Genomic DNA, 22308 nt, shown 5'->3' with positions numbered 1-22308 from the left:
AACCCTTGAAGTCTCAACATAACTCCCACCGTTGCAGTATTCCATGGTGGACAAAATACAAGAATGACTGTGATCCAAAACCTTTGCTCGAGGGTATATATATATATATATATATATATATATATATAAATATAAATACCTATGAATTTACAATAGTCTCCACTAATTCCAAAGAAAGGCAAAATGTATCTGGTTGTAATCCAAGCACAAGGTTAAATCATGGATTAAACAATGATTACAAAATAGAAAAAACAACAACACCGCAATCTTACAAGTCCTCCAAGATATACTTTATTGAAGTAAAATGCCTTAACAGGCAGAGCACAGCAAGGTCATTACAAATAATAATCTTTAAAAATCTGACACACACTTTGGAAAACATTATTGCAACAAAATTCGTCTTTTTTTCAGATGGTGCTCAGTTAATCACCGTCAAGATGGAGAAACTCTCAGTCACTCAAATGTTTCCCGTTGAGAAACAGTACATCATACAAGGTAGACAAACACTTATAATTCGAGAAGAATATGTGCTGCCTGCTCACAGGGGTTGAACATCCCGCTGTAGAACAAGGGCAACCATTTCACATAGATATTTATATACACGTTAGCATTAAAAGAACAAGGCGTTTATCCCCACATTAAGATTAAATGCATTTCCTGTCACACTCACACATCATTCATTATTCTGTTATGATATATAGGATTCTGTGCTATGTACAAAATACAAATGTAAACATCTGGGCTCAGAACAATCTCAAACCCAACAAGTCATGACACCATCGCGCTCCCCAACAACATCCCAGGACTTGTTAGCAGTAATGAGATGGTTTTGGGAGATGGGGAACAGAAGCAACTATTCCAACTCATTGCATTCTCGCTACAAGATTCCCCATCACCAATGAATTAGGTATGCAAGTAAATAACTGTAATGCTCATTAAGGTTTATTTTGTAGGTTAAGTTTACATCAGTGCAAGAAAGTAAAGCAGAGGTGCATTATAAAGAACTGAAAAGTTCTTCAGATTTTACCAGAAAATAAGTTAGTCGTTAATGCTTATTCAAAATAATATCATCAAGCGGTACCCAGATAGAACTCTGCAAAATTCAGTCTTTAAGGGTTAAAGTGCAGACAAACGTTAAGGACCTGAGGAAGGTATCCATTAGGGGAGTGGGTGATCGTTTGGCGGAGAAGTACAGAGATCCAGCAATTTCTTTTTAGCAACCTGGTTTTAAGCACTATACAACAACAAAAAAGCACACATGCTCATTGGCAACACACAGGCACAGAAACACACAGCTCATTCACACTAATAACACACAGGCCTCAGAAATAAAAAGCATTTGCCCCTCTGGCACATTACGAGTCCTCCCCCGTGTCCCTGCTTTTCTTGTAAATCGGCATGTTGATGCTATGAAAGACAGGAACCCAGCGGTTATCGTGGAGTCCCACGTTGCAACCAGGCGTGTCTTTGTGAGCGCCCCGGCAGCACATCCAATAACCCGGGCCGTAGGGAAGTGCCTGGCAGTAGGGCTTGTGATGCCAGCGGCATAGCGAAACGTCACCTCGATCGTAGCGCTTCTTGCACTGCTTGCAGGGATCATCTTTGTAGCGGGGATCGCTCACCCAACGAGAGTCCGCGGGCCGTACGCCGTAACTCTCAATGATGAATTTGAAGTAATGGCATGTGCATTTGAGGGCGGCCAGGCTTTCAGTAGGCAGCAAGCAGAAGATCTTTACGATGATGTGGTGGGGTAGGAAAAGCATGTACTGCTGGGGCTCCAAAAGCAGCTGGATCTTGAAGCGAGTTACAAGGAATTCGTGAGACACTAGGCGGCGTAAAGGAAAAGGCACAGACTCCCGGCTAACCACTCTTGTTGTTTCCGTCTCAACATTGTGATGGTTTTGTTCAGCATCATGTCCATCTCTGCTGTCCTCTCTGAATGACAATGAAGTCTCCACAGAAGGCTTACCATCATTAAGTTCTTTGTTTTGAGGTGTGTTCTCTGGTGAGGAGGACTTATGTTGGTCTTTTAGAGGTTGTGCAAAAAACAACATGCCCGGGTGTGGTTCTTCACTGCCACATAAGCTGGCATGCCTTGGTGCGGACTCGACAATCTCGACATCTGGGCTACACTGCTGTCCTGCCATACAGGAACCATCTTCATGATGCAGGGTGGTGGTGGCAAGACTACACTGCGAGCCCTCGGTTGTTGCCAACTCGAGGGATGGGAAAGTTAGTTTGTCCGAAACACTACCCAGTTCTTGTGGTTTACTGTGAACTGTCCTGTCCTGAGGAGCAGTAAATGATACTGAATGTGAAGGCAGTGAAAACGGTTCTGACCCCGCCAGAAGCACACGACCCACCTTTCTCCTCAAGCTGTTGTTTCGAGAGAGATCTCCACCTTCTCTGATGCCTTGTCTGCTCAGGCACTGAGACTCCATCTTGGCCACCATATCCAGAACCCGCACAGATTCTCCTTCCTCTTCTTGGATCTCTGGTTGTTCCAAGTCCTTGGACTGCTGGATGGCTTTTGATAGAGTAATGGTGCTGGTGCTGCGTAAGGATGGGGGTTTGGAGCTCAACTGCTGGTCGTTTGCTCTTTGTTCCAGGTATGCCACCATCTCCACAACAGAGATGGTCTTTTCAGCCTCTTCTTCCTCTGACATTACTTGGCAAGGATTGATGTTCTCGCTGGGGACCTCACTTTGAGATATTCTTTGCGTATCAGATTTTGGGGCTGCAGATTCCACACTTTTAGGCTTCTCTGGGTTTCCAGACCGTCTCCTGCGCTTGGCCACACACCAGTCAACCTCCCAGCAGCTTTTGTTTTTCAAAGAAACAGTCTGCAGCTCTGGGGCAATGGCTTCTTGTTCAGATGTGTTGTCAATACCACCACCACCACAAGGACTGCCACACTTCTGTGCTGCGAAAAGGGCAACTTTTTCTTTTGTGTTTCCGGGTTTAATGACAGCCCATATGTCCAAAAATCCCTCTGCATCCTCTCCCTGGTAGATACTAAGCGAGTCTTCATTCTCCAAACCATTCGAAGATGAGAGCAGAACTAAAGAGCTGGTAAATGTTGTGACAGGGGGTGCTTTGGTCTTGCGGGTCCCGCTTACTCTAGTTGGTGTGTTGCTCCCACTGTTGGTGCTACATCGGAGGGTATTGGTGGAGATGATGCTGAGGGGGCACCGGTTGGCTGTGCCGTTGCCAGGCGAGCTCATGAAGCTGCAGGCCTGACGAACGCCCCACTCTTTCCTAAGCACTCCCTGCTGGTCAGCATGGAGGCCTCGTGTTGCATCGTGCACAGACTCCCGATGTATCTCTTTATCTTGTGGTTTGGGGTATGGCTTAAGGTGCATGGTGGCAAACCTGAGCAAAACACACACAAAAAAAGAACTTAATGAGTCCAAGGTGTGCCACATAACTCACCAACAGTCACAAAGGTAACATTAACGTTAGAATTTTTTAGTCACTGAAGATGAGTCAAAATGTGACCTTGAGGACAATAGCACAACAATTCCATTTCAAAAAACCTTTTCATTCATTTGCATATCAGTTGCAACAAACTTCAAATGTTGACCTAAAAAGAATGTAGAAATGTATCTGGAACAAAAATTTACTAGCGACAACTATTAGTGATTCTTCAGAATTCATATGGGACCTAGTTTGCTAGATAGTGTGCAGAATGGCAAAAAGCTTCTCAGGCAGAAAACGTTTCATAGTTAGCACAAGGGGTAGCTGTTCCCTCCTGCCCTTAGGCTGACATAATGGGAGCAGAGTCACCCAGGTCCAGACACAGCTGGGAACGTACACAAGCACTCAGCTGACACTGACCCAGCTGTCCCACAAACAACCCTGCATCACCACAAACAGCAGCAGGCATGAACGCTCACAGACACAAGTGCATATAAGGCATTCTTCAATGGCAGACTCAGACCTGATAAAGGGGTACGGGGATTCTCACGTGACTTAACTTGGGTTGGCATTCAGAGTGTGCACTGTTATTTCGGAGCGGAGCCATGAGTAGGAGGCAATCTGGCTTGCTCAAAAAGGAGGCAGGGTATGTGGGCTGCATCCATTTATTGGATGGCAAACATGGAAAGTGGCATGTCCATTGAGCAGTGCGAATACCATTTGGTGTGTCCTTGGAAAACTTGCATAGCCCAGCACCTCTTTTGTGGTGTCAACGTTCTTTTGTGTCAAACAGTGGGAGAGTCCAATCTGTAAGATTCAGAATTATTTGGTTGAACTAACGTCTTGGATAAAATGTGGCGCCACATAAAAGGCAAGTTAACTGTAGCTTTGAATACAGGGCGCACTCACATTTCCTGGCACAACCTGGCCTTGAACTTCCTGTTCTTGCCAAGGTTCTGTGTCAACAAATCTCAAACATTCTTTTGAATGAGGGGCTTTTAAATTCAACAGTTGGGCATCTAGCTGACATAGAAAAGAAGAAAAAGTACTGTAATGCGTTTGAAAATGTCAGCATTGAAAACAGATGCCAACAGATTTGGAGCCAATGGTGCTTGCTTTTCTTCTCTGTATTTTTTATTCACAAAACATAAATTACGCATCCAATTTGACCAGACACAAATTTGTATATTGACTGAATAGAAGAAAAACAAAAGAATCTAAATCAAAGAACTTAAATCAAAAGCAAATTGCTGCACAATATCTAAAGAACCTCCCAGTTCGTAGAACACATTTCTGGACTCGAGTATGATTACCCTGGAGACACGCCAGCTCGTATCTGGTGCTCAAATACTGATTTTTACCCATTACACAACCTGGCAAAAAAACACAGCCCCCTCCCAGCCTTCGCCCTCAACGCACCCACAACTCAAACTTTCCTTAAGACCGTGTGCCAGAGCACGTGAGTCAATGATAGTTTAAAGGCAAAAAAACAACATCATTGTGTAAAAAGAACACAAATACCCACAAGTAAAAAGCAAAACAAGGAAGGGGGTAAATGTCAAAACATGAGGTGAGCTTATACGGAAATCAGCACAATGCCTCGGTTAACAGGAGATTTTTTGCTCCCCTTGTAAACGCTCATGATTTCATCTATAAGAGAAACTGTCCAACTCACAGGAAAAAAAATTAGGGTGATGTCACGACTATGAAGTCTACTTTGCTCCAATTATTTCGTAACTCTGTGTTCCTCGTAAAGCAGTGACTGAGCATCCAAGTCTCCACACGTCTCCACGTTGCCGTAACCTATAGCTCATGTAGTCATAGCTTAGAGACATGCACAACAAAGGAGGAGTAATTATAGACAAGATGGCAACACAACCCTACTAAAACATACAAAATGGCTTATTCTCTTATCCACCCATCCACCCACCATCTTAAACAAGATGCCCATGGCATAAGGCCCTGATAAAAAGCATGAAGTAATCTTCACCCGCAAAGTCATATAAACTAAAATAAAGTAAGGACACGAGATGAAATTAGGATTCCGGATATTACACAAACTGAACCATAACCTACGTTACTTGTCTGAGCACCATGGCTCAAAGTGTAGGTGTTAATAGCTAGCACATGGCTCCAATGCAAGTGGGTGCACTGCATTTCCATTAAATCCTTTAGAGGGTCTTATTTCAAAAACCTGTTGTAACAAGATGATTTGTTGTTGTTGCCTCTCTAACTCAAGCCAAAGAAAAAGGTCTACATCCATAGAACAGATGAAACATGAGTCTGTTTTTTAGGAAATTTAGTGTGACAACCCAATATGGATCTAACTAAAACGGAGACTTTTACGAAATCACCATGAAAATATCCTCTAAATGTAGACCACTTCGGAAGACGTAAATACGCTGGTCCAACGTTGGTCTAGAACAAAGTCAGTTTACGGATGTCTTGCCACTCGGCTGCCATGTTTGCAACACCTCTTTGCAGTTATTAACGTCATAGCAAGTCCACAGTCCTATCTACTTGAATGGGGGAAGGCCTATATTTCTAAAATTGCTGGCAAAAATCACAATTAAACAGCATTTTTCCAATCAATAATGAAACATGACATGAACTGTATCATAACTTTGGTTTGCTAAGCTTAAATTGCACTAAAAAACACATTTTTCGAGGTCGCCTCATCTACTGCGCCAACCCACAGGCTGGCAAGCGCCTCACGAGAGCCCCGCCCCAGTGAATTATCTGTCTTTACTGATTGATGATTGGCTCGTTTTACTGGAAGGTGGGACTTCCTTCACATGAGTGGCAATATTGAGTTTGTCATTCCTTGCCATTCATTGTAACGGCAGTGGCGCATCTTGTTATTAATAATAATAATAATATCTTTGTCTAGAAGTACTTCCAGTTTCAGTTTTTAAAACAACCTTAAAATACAACCAACAGAACATTTATAACCAATCAAAAAAAGTGCTTCAGGACCAGCGTTTACATCTTGTAAAGTAGTCTATAGAATTTAGTGCAGAAAGTAGCAATTACCTCCAGACTGATGACGGACTGGAGGCTCGTAACCGTGGTTCCCGGTAAGGGGTGGGGTTGAAGTAGCTGATAGTTTCACATTTCTGAGGCATTAGGTTCCTTCCTCCAGTGCGAGCGATGTCTCCCAGCAGAAGAGATCAGGACTCCAGTCACACTACAAAACAACATTAATGAAAAACATTGAGAAACGGTTTTCTGTAGTATTCATCTTACAACTATATTTGTAATTCACATTGGGAAACAGCGGCTGCAAAATAAATGCAAAAATGTAAACCTTAACTCATAAAGCAGTGGATACATAAAAATGACTTTGGTTATGGATGAATGGTTATGGCTAGTCTGTATTTCATGCTAAAAGAATAATTGCAATGGCCGATGCAATATGCAGCAAAAGCTGGTGGGGGTGTAATTTAAAAATAACCAGGCTTTATCATAAGGAGAGACCCAGTAACCCAGATAAAAGACAGAGCATTGATGAGAAGAGGCATATAAAATCAGAATCTCAAACAAACTGGGTCACAGCACCGTTTTGTTCAAATCTGTCCAGATAATATGCATTACGTTATGCAAAAAACTACTTCTATATCTAACTATATCCAACCTTTTCCACAAAAATATAATGTTGTGATACCAAATTAAACCTGTAAAAGATACATGTGAACGTATATTGAACAATATTAAAAATTATCTACAGCTCTAATGATTACAATGAATAAAAGAAACAAAATAGCACAGATAAGAGATCTGGAAAAAAGCTAAATAAAACGCATGCATGGCTCTGAATATCATGTCTATTGTCTCTTCAGGGGCTGGAAAAGAAGCAAAGCAGTTTGTTCTGAAAAGAGTGCATCACCCATGAAAACCAGATAAGCTCGCAAAAAGATTTTGGAACGGTTTCCTAGCGTCCCATTCATAAGCCCTTACAGAAACACTGGCTAATAAAACGGGCACTGGCTGAGCTCACTAGCAAGGACAAGATTACATGGTCTCAACATAGAGACCGAAACGAAGCGGAGATAAACTTAATTTCCTTTTGCTCCACCGTCCAACCTCATTCTTATCCATGCACTCCAAGTTCTGGCATGTTCATGCTGTTCTCGAGGCGGATCCACAATCGACACTAAAAACACTAGATTCATTCTTCTTACACAGTTATGTTTAAAAGTTACTCACATGCATCCAAGCTATTCTTCACTCATTCCATTGTAAATTCCTTTGCTCCAACATTCACACAGTATTCCATTACAGAGGGTAATATGTACACAGTCTTCGTCCTAGAACAGCACGTGGTTTTATTGGTCTGACTGACACCCTCCAGAATTTCATTTAAGCAGCTGTGATTGGCCGGGTCATGCGGGCTGTTCTTAAAAGCACGTGTGCACCTGTCAGAGAAGATAAATATGATAATAAATAAAGTATGATAAGGAGCCAAAAGGCAATTCAATTACTTTCGCATCACTACTTTAAAATGGGAGGAAGCCCAAAAATCATATGGGTGGTGACTGCTCCATACCCACCAGCATGTACTTTTGTACACAAACTGCACACTTTACATCCTATGACGTAAGGAAAACAAATAAGCTATACAAATAAAAGCACACAATAGGTCCACACACACACACACACACACACGTTTAAAGGTCCAAGGACCTCTCTTACCATTTCCTACAATATACCTGAACTTGCTCAAGCTCTCCAAAAACAATGGCTGTGGTTCAAAAGTAGGGGTGGGGTGCCTGTTAAACTTGCACAATGTCCTTTCCAGGCCATCTAAAACAGATCAGCAGCTACAATAGCGTTGATAGATCTTTCCAGATCTCTGAACTTGTAATAAACTAAAGCCCGTAAATCAAAGAACCACACACACCTCTTGCAATACAATAGGGCATTTTTTTTAGCTGCCCTAGCAAACAGAGATGTCTTTCAATGTTGAAAGTGTTATGAGTGATAGAGAAAATGTAATGATTATAATAATAATTTATATGTAGCTTTATGGAGAACTTTATGGAGATGCAGATTTCATTTTCCAACAGGACTTGGCATCTGCACACAGTGCCAAAGCTACCAGTACCTGGTTTAAGGACCATGGTATCCCTGTTCTAAATTGGCCAGCAAACTCGCCTGACCTTAACCCCATAGAGAATCTATGGGGTATTGTGAAGAGGAAGATGCGATATGCCAGACCCAACAATGCAGAAGAGCTGAAGGCCACTATCAGAGCAACCTGGGCTCTCATAACACCTGAGCAGTGCCACAGACTGATCCACTCCATGCCACGCCGCATTGCTGCAGTAATTCAGGCAAAAGGAGCCCCAACTAAGTATTGAGTGCTGTACATGCTCATACTTTTCATGTTTATACTTTTCAGTTGGCCAAGATTTCTAAAAATCCTTTCTTTGTATTGGTCTAAGTAATATTCTAATTTTCTGAGATACTGAATTTGGGATTTTCATTAGTTGTCAGTTATAATCATCAAAATTAAAAGAAATAAACATTTGAAATATATCAGTCTGTGTGTAATGATTGAATATAATATACAAGTTTCACTTTTTGAATGGAATTGAAATAAATCAACTTATGATGATATTCTAATTATATGACCAGCACCTGTATATTCAATCTTTAAGGCCCCTAAATTAACTATTTTTACACGACAAACATTTTAAATTGATGTTTTCTACATGGGTTGCTTGCCCTGTTACATTACAGATTATATGTCTTTATTAATCCATTTTTGGACAAAATTATCACATGGAGACAGACCATTAGCACTTAACTTTCATTAATTGTCCAAGACATGAGTCCACTAAACCAGCCTGATTCAACGTCTGTCTATTTTAAAGCATTTGTAATTAAATGACGCATGTGTGCCGTTTAATCACCCTTAGGCCATCCGAAATGTAGGTGACATTGTTTCTTTAGTAGAACAGTAAAGAAGATTTTTAGCAGAACCATGGTTCATAAAATCCTCAAAGGCTTTCTAATAGGGATGTAACGATTCACCGTGAGCCGGTTGAAAATCGGTTATAATGAGCGACGATTCAAATCGGTTGAGGCTTGAACTGAATCGCAATACATTTTTTGAACAGCAGGGGCCGCTATTTTCACTGCAAACCTAAACGTGGATGCTGATATTTCTTAAATGCAAAAAAATCCAAGAAAAGCACAGACAGTATTAGTTTGTTTATATTAAAGAGACTTTTTCTATTATTAATTTGTTATAAAATTGCAGTTTAGTTTTGTTATTTGAAATAAAACATTATTTTATTATTCAAAGAAACGTGAAGCATTTAAGAAATAATGCAAGGGATGTTGTTCATTTCTAATTTGTTTCAACTCATTTTTTTAAAATAAATCGTGAGTAAATCGTGAATAAATCGCATCGTGAGATCAGAATCGTGAATCGCATCGCATCATGAGCTGAGTGAATCGTTACATCCCTACTTTCTAAGAGTCTTTAAACCCCATACAAGGAACACAAAAGTAATCCCAGTGGCTCCTGATGAATGTGGTCTGAAAAACCGCACATTAGAGAGATGACACAAGCTAGACATCAACGTTAATAGCGTTGTCCATATGGATATTTCTCTTAAACAAACGCATCGATTCGCTTCAGAAGACCTTTTTTAAGACCACAGAGCCATGTAGAGCAGTTCTTTGATCGATGGATGCACTTTTTGGAGCTTCAAAAAATCAACACCCATTCACTCTCATTCTACCGCTTGAAAGTAAAATGATACGTGGTATTATAACTCCGACAGCATTATTCTTCAAGAAGAAAACCATATTCAGTTAGGATGCCTTGAGGGCGAGTAAAACATGGGGAAATTTTGATTTGATAGTGAAGTATCCCTTTAAGATTCTACACTTCAAGTTCTAGGTCACAACACAAATGCAAACAAATGTGTGACACTGACCATGTTAACTCTTATACAAAAGGTTCAATCTGCTTGCTTGCTTCAAAACAAATAATAGATGTATGGACCATCAGTTTTAAATAAAAGTATGGACCTCATTCCAACCTGAGTGCATGTTGTGATGAAAGCAAAAGATGATTTTGATCTTATGTTTATCTAAATGTTAGCCTTCCTCAGAATACTACAGTTCACAGAGGTTCACTTCCTCCAGGTTCGTCAGAATAACTTCCCTTCCTCAGAAACATGCAAGTAACACAATGTGGTTTTCTCGTTTCAACCCAGGCATAGGAAGGTCAGTGCATTTTCAATGCACTTGGCATACAGACAGAATGTGCTTTTATATTTGATTCGGGCCTCTTTCAAATCCAAGGACTTCTTTCCAATAAGTGAACCATGGTTTGGTTACGGAGTTATTGTTCAATAACTTGTGTTCTTAAGTTGCCTTCTTGCATGTTCCTGTGTCACAAACAAGCGTGTGATTATCCCAGCCTTCTGTTGTTTTGTTTGTCTAGATGTAAAGTTAGTAAAGTGCTAATGTTTGGTATTTAAAAAGGCTTGGGTAAGAAATAAAACGCCAATTGTTCATATACTGATCCAATAAGTCATTCAGCAAAATTTATAAAAAGGTAATGTTTAGCTTTCAAACACAAAGCTGTGTATCCACTACCCATGCAATGTTTACATGTGATATCAGAAAATCTTTATCTCATGTTGCAACAACAAACCAGTAATATAACCACTCAACACATAATTGAACTGCTCTTCAAAGAGGTCAACAGTAGTTCAATAAGCTAACAACATGGACAAATCAATCTGTCCCAAAGTCCCTAATGAAGGTATCCTTTAACCAAGAGCCAAGAAGCCCTAGCAACCCTAGCTCTGAATTTCACATCTCGACAGAAGTTCACACTTGCTCTGTTTGAGGGGCTGTCCAGGATAGCTTGTTGTGCGAGGGGTTGGTGCATGTGTATATGTATACGAGAGCGTTGCCAAATACTATCCCACAACTTTGACACCGTACTAGGAATAGTCGGGCCAGGTCAACAAGCATATTAAAAAAAGCCCACCCTGACCAAACCACCCAAGACAAGTGGCGTCAAAAGAATGTCCTAATTATACATGAGGTCCACGTCATGACCGCAGACAAAACCAGGCCTCTTTAAACATCCCCAGCTGAAACTTGATGCATCGAACACACCTTGTGCAATTTGCTTTCTAGGACAAATTCTCCTCCATTATATTGGTTTTCGGTCTCTCTCTCACCCAGTGTCATAAACGTCTGTAATGAGTAGACATATGAACACAGCCTTATGATCTCAGTAAGAGAAGGTGTGCCAGCTAGACTTTGAAGTCATTCGATTCCTACAAAGAACCAAGTAGTTTTTGCAGACATGAACATTAGCATACCGATAGGAGCTGGTGTTTTTGAGCTAACAAACACACTGCACCAAATACCCAATGTCAAATTGGAACAAAAGAACTTGTTGCATTATTAACAGCGGAAAACAAATGCTTTCCATTTCACGTTCTCCCCGAATAATGTCTCGTTTCAAACACGCAACAACATTTTGCCGCACAAACGTTTCAAAGCATGTCAGCTTTATGAAAAACCCTAAAACCCCATTTTAGAGAGGGTAATGGAAACCACATACTGTAGATCTGCCTATGAATGAAACAAAAGCTTGTCTGAACCTGCCGGATCATTCTCTCCTGCAAATGTTTGTATAAAAGCTCTCTGTGGTTTGTGGAGTGAGGTAAGGTACACCTTCCTTCCCTTTAGCTCTGCCACATGACTCCAGGCAGAATAGCCAAACAGGTTTTCTTAAACTGTGTAAGCAGTCCAGTTGACAGACCTGGATGGCTTATTGAGTTCAAACAGGTGGTCCGGGCAGAACTGTGTCGGCAGTGTTTTACAAAGCGTTCATTTAAAGGGATAATTCATGCAAAAATTCAAATTCTGTCATCCTTTACCAGTGTTGGGTAAGTTACTCTCAAAAAGTAATGAATTACTAGTTACTAATTACATATTCAATAGTGCAGAATGTGCTTTTATATTTGATTCGGGCCTCTTTCAAATCCAAGGACTTCTTTCCAATAAGTGAACCATGGTTTGGTTACGGAGTTATTGTTCAATAACTTGTGTTCTTAAGTTGCCTTCTTGCATGTTCCTGTGTCACAAACAAGCGTGTGATTATCCCAGCCTTCTGTTGTTTTGTTTGTCTAGATGTAAAGTTAGTAAAGTGCTAATGTTTGGTATTTAAAAAGGCTTGGGTAAGAAATAAAACGCCAATTGTTCATATACTGATCCAATAAGTCATTCAGCAAAATTTATAAAAAGGTAATGTTTAGCTTTCAAACACAAAGCTGTGTATCCACTACCCATGCAATGTTTACATGTGATATCAGAAAATCTTTATCTCATGTTGCAACAACAAACCAGTAATATAACCACTCAACACATAATTGAACTGCTCTTCAAAGAGGTCAACAGTAGTTCAATAAGCTAACAACATGGACAAATCAATCTGTCCCAAAGTCCCTAATGAAGGTATCCTTTAACCAAGAGCCAAGAAGCCCTAGCAACCCTAGCTCTGAATTTCACATCTCGACAGAAGTTCACACTTGCTCTGTTTGAGGGGCTGTCCAGGATAGCTTGTTGTGCGAGGGGTTGGTGCATGTGTATATGTATACGAGAGCGTTGCCAAATACTATCCCACAACTTTGACACCGTACTAGGAATAGTCGGGCCAGGTCAACAAGCATATTAAAAAAAGCCCACCCTGACCAAACCACCCAAGACAAGTGGCGTCAAAAGAATGTCCTAATTATACATGAGGTCCACGTCATGACCGCAGACAAAACCAGGCCTCTTTAAACATCCCCAGCTGAAACTTGATGCATCGAACACACCTTGTGCAATTTGCTTTCTAGGACAAATTCTCCTCCATTATATTGGTTTTCGGTCTCTCTCTCACCCAGTGTCATAAACGTCTGTAATGAGTAGACATATGAACACAGCCTTATGATCTCAGTAAGAGAAGGTGTGCCAGCTAGACTTTGAAGTCATTCGATTCCTACAAAGAACCAAGTAGTTTTTGCAGACATGAACATTAGCATACCGATAGGAGCTGGTGTTTTTGAGCTAACAAACACACTGCACCAAATACCCAATGTCAAATTGGAACAAAAGAACTTGTTGCATTATTAACAGCGGAAAACAAATGCTTTCCATTTCACGTTCTCCCCGAATAATGTCTCGTTTCAAACACGCAACAACATTTTGCCGCACAAACGTTTCAAAGCATGTCAGCTTTATGAAAAACCCTAAAACCCCATTTTAGAGAGGGTAATGGAAACCACATACTGTAGATCTGCCTATGAATGAAACAAAAGCTTGTCTGAACCTGCCGGATCATTCTCTCCTGCAAATGTTTGTATAAAAGCTCTCTGTGGTTTGTGGAGTGAGGTAAGGTACACCTTCCTTCCCTTTAGCTCTGCCACATGACTCCAGGCAGAATAGCCAANACAGGTTTTCTTAAACTGTGTAAGCAGTCCAGTTGACAGACCTGGATGGCTTATTGAGTTCAAACAGGTGGTCCGGGCAGAACTGTGTCGGCAGTGTTTTACAAAGCGTTCATTTAAAGGGATAATTCAAGCAAAAATTCAAATTCTGTCATCCTTTACCAGTGTTGGGTAAGTTACTCTCAAAAAGTAATGAATTACTAGTTACTAATTACATATTCAATAGTGTAATTAGATTACTGTACAAATTACTCTCTCCAAAAAGTATTTAGTTACTTATTACTTTCTATATCAACCTTGATTAGTTAAGTGATTCAAGGATAGACATGAAAGGGCTCTTTTAATTAATTAAAATAAATAATATTAAACTACATAAAGTACTCTTATTAACTGACCAAAGTATTACAAAAGTGAGAATTATACATTAAAGCACAGATTTTAAAGTTAGACTTTGAATTTTGATGTCAATTCCACTATTGCACACACATATATTACACAAAGTATTTAGTTTAATTACATCAAAAGTAACTAATTAAATTACAGAAAAATAAGAGTAATCCCTTACTTTACTTTTTCATGGGAAAAGTAATTAAATTACAGTAACTAATTACTTAGTAACTAGTTACACCCAACACGGTCCTTTACTCACCCTCAGGTTGTTTCAAACCTATATAAATGTATTTGTTCTGTTAATCACAAAGATAGATATTTGTAAGAATGTTGGCAATTTTCAGTTTTGTGATATCATCCACTACCATAGCAGGAAATAAAATATATCTTTTTGTTCTGTTGAACACAAAGTGAGATATTTTGAATAATTTGGGAACACAAATTTCTGGGGCACCTTTGACTACCATTTAATTTTTCCTACTGTGGCAGTCAATGATGTCACAAAATTTAAAATTGCTAACATTCTTCAAATATCTTTCTTCATCAGAACAAAGTAATTCATACAGGTATGAAATGACATGAGGGTGAGCAAATGATGACAGAATTTTCATTTTTGGGAGAACTATTACTTTAACTCTGTAATGTTCTTGCTTCAACAAATAAGGCGGAGAGGAAAGCACCTTCAGGGGAGGGCTGCCACAAGTCTTGTTTTGCCAAATGTAGAATATGTTAACAGATGTCATTCTAAAGCTCTCACATTTTTACCTTAAACACTAAAGGAATCCAGATTTGACAACCTCAAACATCTTGGAGCTGACTGCAGAGACAAACTAAAAATCACCCTAAAAAAGGGATTGCATCTCAAACCTGAGGGGAAAACTTAACCAATGATTCAAGTAAAAAATAGGTGGATAAATTGATGACAAAACGAAGAATAAACAAACTACCTTGGCACCACATCGTTTGACAAATAACCACGGGTAAGTGTATGAAGTCTTTGACCGGATGTAAGACCTGATTAATATGAATATGACATGAGACAGTTGACAAGTTAAAGATAAAAGGCTTTAAAATTCTGTCCACTTCCCCTATTACAGAAAAATAAGATCTTTGGATCAGCCTACTATTGTTAACAACCAGTTAAATGCACGCCAGACGCAGGTCAAAAACGCCTTCAAGAAAGTGAACCTGCACAAACTATCCGAATAAACTGCACATCCTAACAAACACAAATGACTTTTTACATAATGTTAAGTATAACCACTACTTAAAAAAATGAATTTTTAACATCCATACAAGTTGATCACTCCCTTGGGCAGAGACAAGGTTCAAATGTCTAATCAACTAGTTAAATATTTTTATTCTCATTGCTTCTTGAGTAACATATTCATCTTTACAGTCCTTTAACAACACTGCATATATTCACAGGTGAACTGATACACATGCTCAAGACAACATGTTGTGTGTTTGCGTGCCTATCATGTAATCCAATCATACACTTATAATAGCTCTTAAGATGCAAGTGTGAATTCAATGTTCAATATTAGTATCATCTTTTGCATCAGACATCTGAAACCCTTTACATGCCACCAAATCCTTTTAAACGTGACTGAATGACCTGCCTTTAAACCATACACATGCCATTGCAAGTCTGCATTTAAACTCACTAAAAGATGCACTATAGCAAACAAACAAAACCAACCTTAAGCTTTATTTAAATTAAAGTAAATAACAGCAAACACAGAACCACCCAAACTAGGAACAGGCCACTGCAACGAAAACAACAAAGTCGACAGAGTTATGTATAAGTGACCATAAGTGCAACATAAGATAGATTACACCACCTACAACCGCAGTATCGAAAATAAAATGAACATATTTAAATAGAAAAAATATAAACCTCAAAAAATAAATGTGACATTGCTACGTCTATGCGCATTAGCACTGAAGCTAACGTTAACTGACAAACGCCACCACATACGTCTGCCATATAAGAGCCAAAATTACGAATTTTAAAACAGTTATACAGACAAACACACGTAAATACAATACATGATAGAAATATAAAACGTCGAATGCCATTAAAACGTATACAGACGTCGTATGTGCTGTGTTTCGTGGTGTTTAAATGCTAGGTTAGTTCCGCTCAGCATATGCCAAAACGAGCCGACAGGAAAAAAAAAACACAAACGTTACATTTCTTAACATTTGAAACGCAAAGTAAAGTTCACAAAACTCGATTTAGACAAATAATAGTGATATTTATGACTGACGCGGAGGAGGAATGAACCAAACATGAGGAAATAGCAGATTCGTAACCAACCTGAGGAAAAACAACTGAAGCGAGGAAAACTCTTCTTCTTCTGTGTTTTTCGTGGTAAATTCATATCATCCTGACGAGAGTTGAATTCTTGCGTCCTTCAGGAATCAGACCTTCGTTCGTGGATGAATGCGTTCAGATCTGATCAGGTGTGCGCGCAGCGTGCATTGCCTTGCTTGATATAACGAGAGCACGCGCATTCACAGACACGCGAGCGCGCGCTCGCACGCATAGTAAGATCGTAAGTATTAACACTTGTTTGAAAACATTACCTATTAAATAATGAAACTTGAATGTGATATGCATTATAGGTACTTATAGGTAACATTATAGGTTGCTTGTTTTTATTTTATATCATATTTTATATATTGATTTAAGGATTATGTGTTGTTATTAAGCCTTTAGACATGGGTGTTCTTAAGGTAAATACAAGAATCACATGTTTAGTTACACATTTACACCTACTGTATAGCTTTTAAGTTTAAAGTGGTCTTATTTAATTTATTTGAGGAAGTTTGTTACATAGATCTCACAAAGTATTGTCACACAGACACTCGCTGTTTACATCTACGTATTATTGCTCCCGGATCATTTTTCCAATTAATCTATTGCAGTTTTACAGCTGAACATGATCCACTGTTATATAATCATATTTTTTTCTGGTTTTATTTAGACAATAATAATGCAGTGGTCAATGCCAACTTTCCCACTGTCGTCATCATGTTCCCATTAACAGCACCATCTTCAGAAATGTGGGAGACTTTATAGGCAAGTAAACAATTTACACTTCAATCTCATGTATTATTTATGTAACCATACAATAACCGTAATCGCAACATGCTTGTGATCGCATAATAAAATGTACCTTCAACCCTGTTACTGAAGCTTATGACAACCCAAACTTTCCCTGCAGTTTAACAGACCCACTTAGCAAACAATATACCATACTACAGCAAGCCCAGTTTGAGTTACCATGATTTGAAATGGAGATTTTTATATGACTGAATGACTATTCATTTTTATATATGACTAAATAGAAATTCTTACATGACATGACATGCACAGTTTTTTAAAAAGTAATAATGGTTATTTGAAGAGTTGGCACATACACATGTAAGTGAATACACAGACAACTAGGCTATGCCGGAAATGACAGTATGACCTCATTGCACTGTCTCCACATTAACAGATTTGAGGGTGACATCATTATAGACAGCAAGACTTTTGATCTGGTTGAGCTCACGAACACGATGTTTGAATTCCAGAAGGTGAGTTTTGTTTACTGCCACTCTGAATTCAGTGTCAGTGCATAAAATCTTCAGCTGACATACAAAAATAAGTAATCAGTTACAATTGAACAAGCATACAACAGGCATAGAAGACAAATTAATAACATTTTAAAAACATATATATATATATATATATATACAGTATATGTGTTTATTTTTAGATCTCTTTTGTGATATCCAACTATGTGTCCGACATTCTCTTACCCTTCTAACAATAAGAGCAAATGTTTTTCACAACTTTAACTTGATCGAAATAGAGCTGTAATAATGAAAACAAAGATTTGGTTCGATGTCTCACCTCAAAAGGCTTTCCTTGAACAAAAGGAAAGGAGGGGCATTGTCTCTCTTCTCGTCCCCATTGGTTTGCAATCAAACTGTTTCTCACGATCACTTTCCTCCCTTCTTCATTGAAGCGAGGGTTTAAATGAAGTGCAATGTCTTTGCCTTTATTTAGATTAACAGTGAAACTAATCAGAGGAAAAACAAAACACGCATGGATTAGTACACTAGGACATCGCAGTACACTGACAAATGGAGGTGAATCACAATCATGGTGATGATCTACCGTAGGTCAACTTGACGCAAAATCGTCCCTCTTTTGTAGCCATTTTTGTAACTTTTCCTCTATAACTACCTAATTTTAAGAACTGATCAACAATTTCTGATGTATTTTTATTGTTTATTTATGACAGATCTTTGTGTGTTATACTCTGTAGCGTGTGTTGTACTTACTGTTTAGCATTGGCCTTGACTTCTCCATTAATGGTGATAAGCATTTTGTTATACGCTCCATTGGTTAAAGACATGTCAAAGGGCACAGTCTTGCAAAGAGAAAATGTATAATAATTAAAAATAACAATTAAACATCAAAATGAATCAATGGCTTGTTACACATATAGCTTAACCCTTCTATAGTTCATTTGTATTATAAGCTAAATGAAACAATAAGAACACTGGCTGTTTGTTCATATCCAAACACAGTGAAATCATCTCACCAGTGGCTTTGAAGGTTGTTCTGGAACACCGTAAGGGCCAGTTTGTGGGACAGGTCCAGGCCACCCTGGAGCTCCAGGCTGTCCGGGCTGACCCGGCCAGGTTGGCTGAGCTGGTTGGTTTGGCTGACCGGGCCAGGCAGGCATATTTGGTTGGCCGGGCCAGGTGGGATTGGCCGGTTGGCCGGGCCAGGTGGGATTGGCCGGTTGGCTAGGCCAGGTGGGATTGGTCGGTTGGCCAGGCCATATAGGACCTCCAGCTTGGTTGTTTTGATTTGGAAAATCATCAAGAGCATCTGAAAGCTGCGATGGAACGTAAAATAAACTGTTGTTGGATGTTAATTGGTATTTGCTGTATTGAACAAGACAAATAGAATTATTGAGGACTAAGATGTACTTACATTCATGATACCTGAAAACAAGACAGAGAGATGCTTTATTGCTATATTTTATAACAGCTGATTTTCTAAAAGAATATTTGAAGAGCTTTTTTATTTTTGAGGGAAAAAATTTAGTTTCTCATCACAATTCTGTAGTTCTGTAGAACTTTACATAACAGCTAAATTAGTCATGATATTTCTGATTCTGTAAAAGTGCACCATGTGCTCCCATGATGCTCCCCTCGCGGGCTGTCTAAACACAGCAAAAAATGTGAAAATATGATATGTGGATAACTCATTCTGACACCACCCACCACACCCACTGGCCCGGCCATCATGAGAATAATGAGCCAGAGGAGATGCATGATGACCACAACAGATATTAGATCATAATATTATAATGGAATGGATTTTTTCACATGAAGTAGATAAAGTAGGTACATTAAAACTTTTTTCTCCGTTTGTATCAAATATGTACAAAGTCAAACTGCAACTACAAACTGAGTATACCTCAGACAACAATATAGCGCTGGGCAATTCTGACTCATCAACCACAAGTTTAGACATGTTAACAACACGCTTCTAGGCCTGTGAGTTTTACCAGGTCTGTAAAGACTTACTTATTTAAAGCTAGCAAAAGTCCAAGTAAACACAAGCCTATCTTGTATCTTTTAAAAATGTCCAATATCTGCACTGCTCATTTGGCTTTCATCGCAGCGTGACAGGTTCACGTACTTTTGTTTTTGGATTAGGCAAAAACACACTCATAAGCTACGTGAATAAATACATTTACATGTATTTGTCAAAACATTTTGATATGCAAATACACAAAAGAACCTCAAATATATTAACATCAAAACAAAAACCACAAGAATAGTCAACTGTACCTGGTTTTTGGTGTTGTTGATGGTGCACACACAGACTGAAGACAGGAGACGAGAATTCCAGGAGGTGATCATAAATAAGCTCCCACGCCCCTGAAATCCTTCCCAGTATTCCTCAAATATGGGCGTATCTCTATATGTTTCAAAAGCCTTTGTTCAAGTCTGGCATTCTTTTTTTTTTTTTTAGATAATCTTAAAAGCAGTCATTTCGCATAAGTACGAACCAGCTAACACACAAAAACAAAATGCAAAAAAGTAAAAAACAACAACATATAAATTATATAAATAATATACGGTTACAGCATATACCAAACTTTACATTTAGTCAAAAGAAAATCAAACATAGGAGCAATATTTTTTATTAACTTTTAATGGGCAGTTTATGTTCAGAGATCATATTTGATTGGTTTAGGTAGGTTAAATATGTATAGACCAACATGGGTGAGTAATTCAGCTTCATCCGATTATATATCAAGGCACCTAATACACACTTAGCCACTAATCCAAACTCTTAAAATGCACATTTATCTTTTCATTTTCCCAGACAGTGACAAATGCATTTTTTATCCACAGTTCACTCAAGACAGCAGACAATAAAATAGCCCATTTTACAATTAAAAGTGTGCACTGGAAAAGCCCTAACAAAAGCCTATTTTGAAAGTGATTTATGCAGAAGCTTATGAAAACACTCAATTTAGTTAAACAGACCCACCTAGAGGCAGCAAAGATAACTACACCATTCTTGCACCAGTCTCACCAGTTAAAAAAACAAACCTCATCTAGACTTGCGTGGGGGATTAATAGGATAAACAATTTGTAGTAAATACAAAAGGTAGTAATAAAAATGAGTTATTTGAGGTAAAGGAACTGATAAACATACCAAGGTTACTGAATATACTAATAACTATGCCAGAAATGCCAGTATGATCTTATGCCAGTGTCTCCACATTAACAGATCGGAGGGTGACATCATTGTAGATTCTAAGAGCGTTGATCTGGTTGAGCTCACGAATGCGATGTTTGTATTCCAGAAGGTGAGATTTGTTTACAGCCACTTTGAATTCAGTGTCAGTGCATAAAATCTTCAGCTGAAATACAACGATTAGTAATCAGTTACAATTAAAAAAAGCATACGACAGAGCAGAAAGTCAAGTGCATAATATTCCAACTTTTTTACATATCTGACATTCTGTAACCCATTTTCAAAACAAATGTATTCACTGACTTATGTTTGATCAAAAATAACTATTACACTCTCTTACCCCTCTAACAATAAGAGCAAATGTTTTTCACAACTTTAATTTGATCGAAATAGAGCTGTAATGATGAAAACAACGATTTGGTCCGATGTCTCACCTCAAAAGGCTTTCCTTTAACAAAAGGAAATGATGGGATTTGTCTCTCTTCTCGTCCCCAACCATTTCCGATTAAGCTGTTTCTCACAATCACTTGCTTCCCACGTTCATCAAAGCGAGGGTTTAAATGAAGTGCAATGTCGTTGCCTTTCTTCATATCAATAGTGATACTAATCAGAGTAAAAACAATACACAGATGGATTAATACACGAGGACATCACGTTGCAAAGAATAAACAATTGAATGTCGATAATCCGTTTTTTTCAAGCATGTATAATTAAGATAATTGTGTGGTCTGTAGGGTGTGTCTTTGTACTTACAGTTTAGCATTGGGCTGTACTTCTCCATTAATGGTGACAAGCATTTTGTTATGTGCTCCATTGACTAGAGGCAATTCATATGGCACAGTCTTGGAAAGAAACAATGAAGAGTCAACGTACTGTATAAGCAAAGAACAAACGAATGGCCATTCTGCAAATCCAAAAATAGTAAAAACATCTCACCAGTGGTTTTGGAGGCTCAGGAACACCGTAAGGAGCTGTTTGTGGAACAGGTCCAGGCCACCCTGGAGCTCCAGGCTGTCCGGGCTGACCAGGCCATGTTGCTTGAGCTGGTTGGTTTGGCTGACCGGGCCAGGCGGACATGGCTGGTTGGCCGGGCCAGGCGGGATTGGCCGGTTGGCCAGGCCAAGCGGGATTTGGTGGTTGACCGGGCCAGGCGGGATTTGGTGGTTGACCGGGCCAGGCAGGATTGGGTGGCTGCAATGGAACATCAAATAAAATATAACATGTCATTTCTTGTATTAAACT

The 22308-nt window shown here is 39.1% G+C and overlaps 2 protein-coding genes across 3 annotated transcripts; both read right to left on the bottom strand.

Moving 5' to 3' along the window:
- Positions 1–268: 268 nt before the first annotated feature.
- Positions 269–17126, bottom strand: fbxo34 (F-box protein 34). 2 transcript variants are annotated; one of them, XM_057343529.1, is made up of 4 exons: positions 16603–17126; positions 7624–7832; positions 6451–6604; positions 269–3372 (listed from the first exon to the last, which is right to left on the bottom strand). In XM_057343529.1, the coding sequence occupies exons 3-4, from the start codon at positions 6540–6542 to the stop codon at positions 1356–1358; spliced, it is 2109 nt and encodes a 702-aa protein (XP_057199512.1). In that variant the 5' UTR covers positions 6543–6604; positions 7624–7832; positions 16603–17126; the 3' UTR covers positions 269–1355. The 2 variants fall into 2 exon arrangements, with proteins under 2 accessions (XP_057199512.1, XP_057199511.1); XM_057343528.1 differs by lacking the exon at positions 7624–7832.
- Positions 17127–17246: 120 nt separating this feature from the next.
- Positions 17247–22308, bottom strand: lgals3b (lectin, galactoside binding soluble 3b). The gene is made up of 11 exons (XM_057343105.1): positions 22003–22308; positions 21820–21908; positions 21501–21669; positions 21080–21232; positions 20365–20371; positions 20148–20258; positions 19282–19292; positions 18884–19183; positions 18621–18709; positions 18187–18355; positions 17247–17921 (listed from the first exon to the last, which is right to left on the bottom strand). The coding sequence occupies exons 1-11, from the start codon at positions 22291–22293 to the stop codon at positions 17763–17765; spliced, it is 1548 nt and encodes a 515-aa protein (XP_057199088.1). The 5' UTR covers positions 22294–22308; the 3' UTR covers positions 17247–17762.

This window comes from Triplophysa rosa, linkage group LG10 (assembly GCF_024868665.1).
Source record: "Triplophysa rosa linkage group LG10, Trosa_1v2, whole genome shotgun sequence".
NCBI classification, from domain to species: Eukaryota; Metazoa; Chordata; class Actinopteri; order Cypriniformes; family Nemacheilidae; genus Triplophysa; species Triplophysa rosa.
The sequence above is the reverse complement of the archived record's forward strand: the minus strand, read 5'-3'. Positions and strand labels throughout refer to the sequence as shown.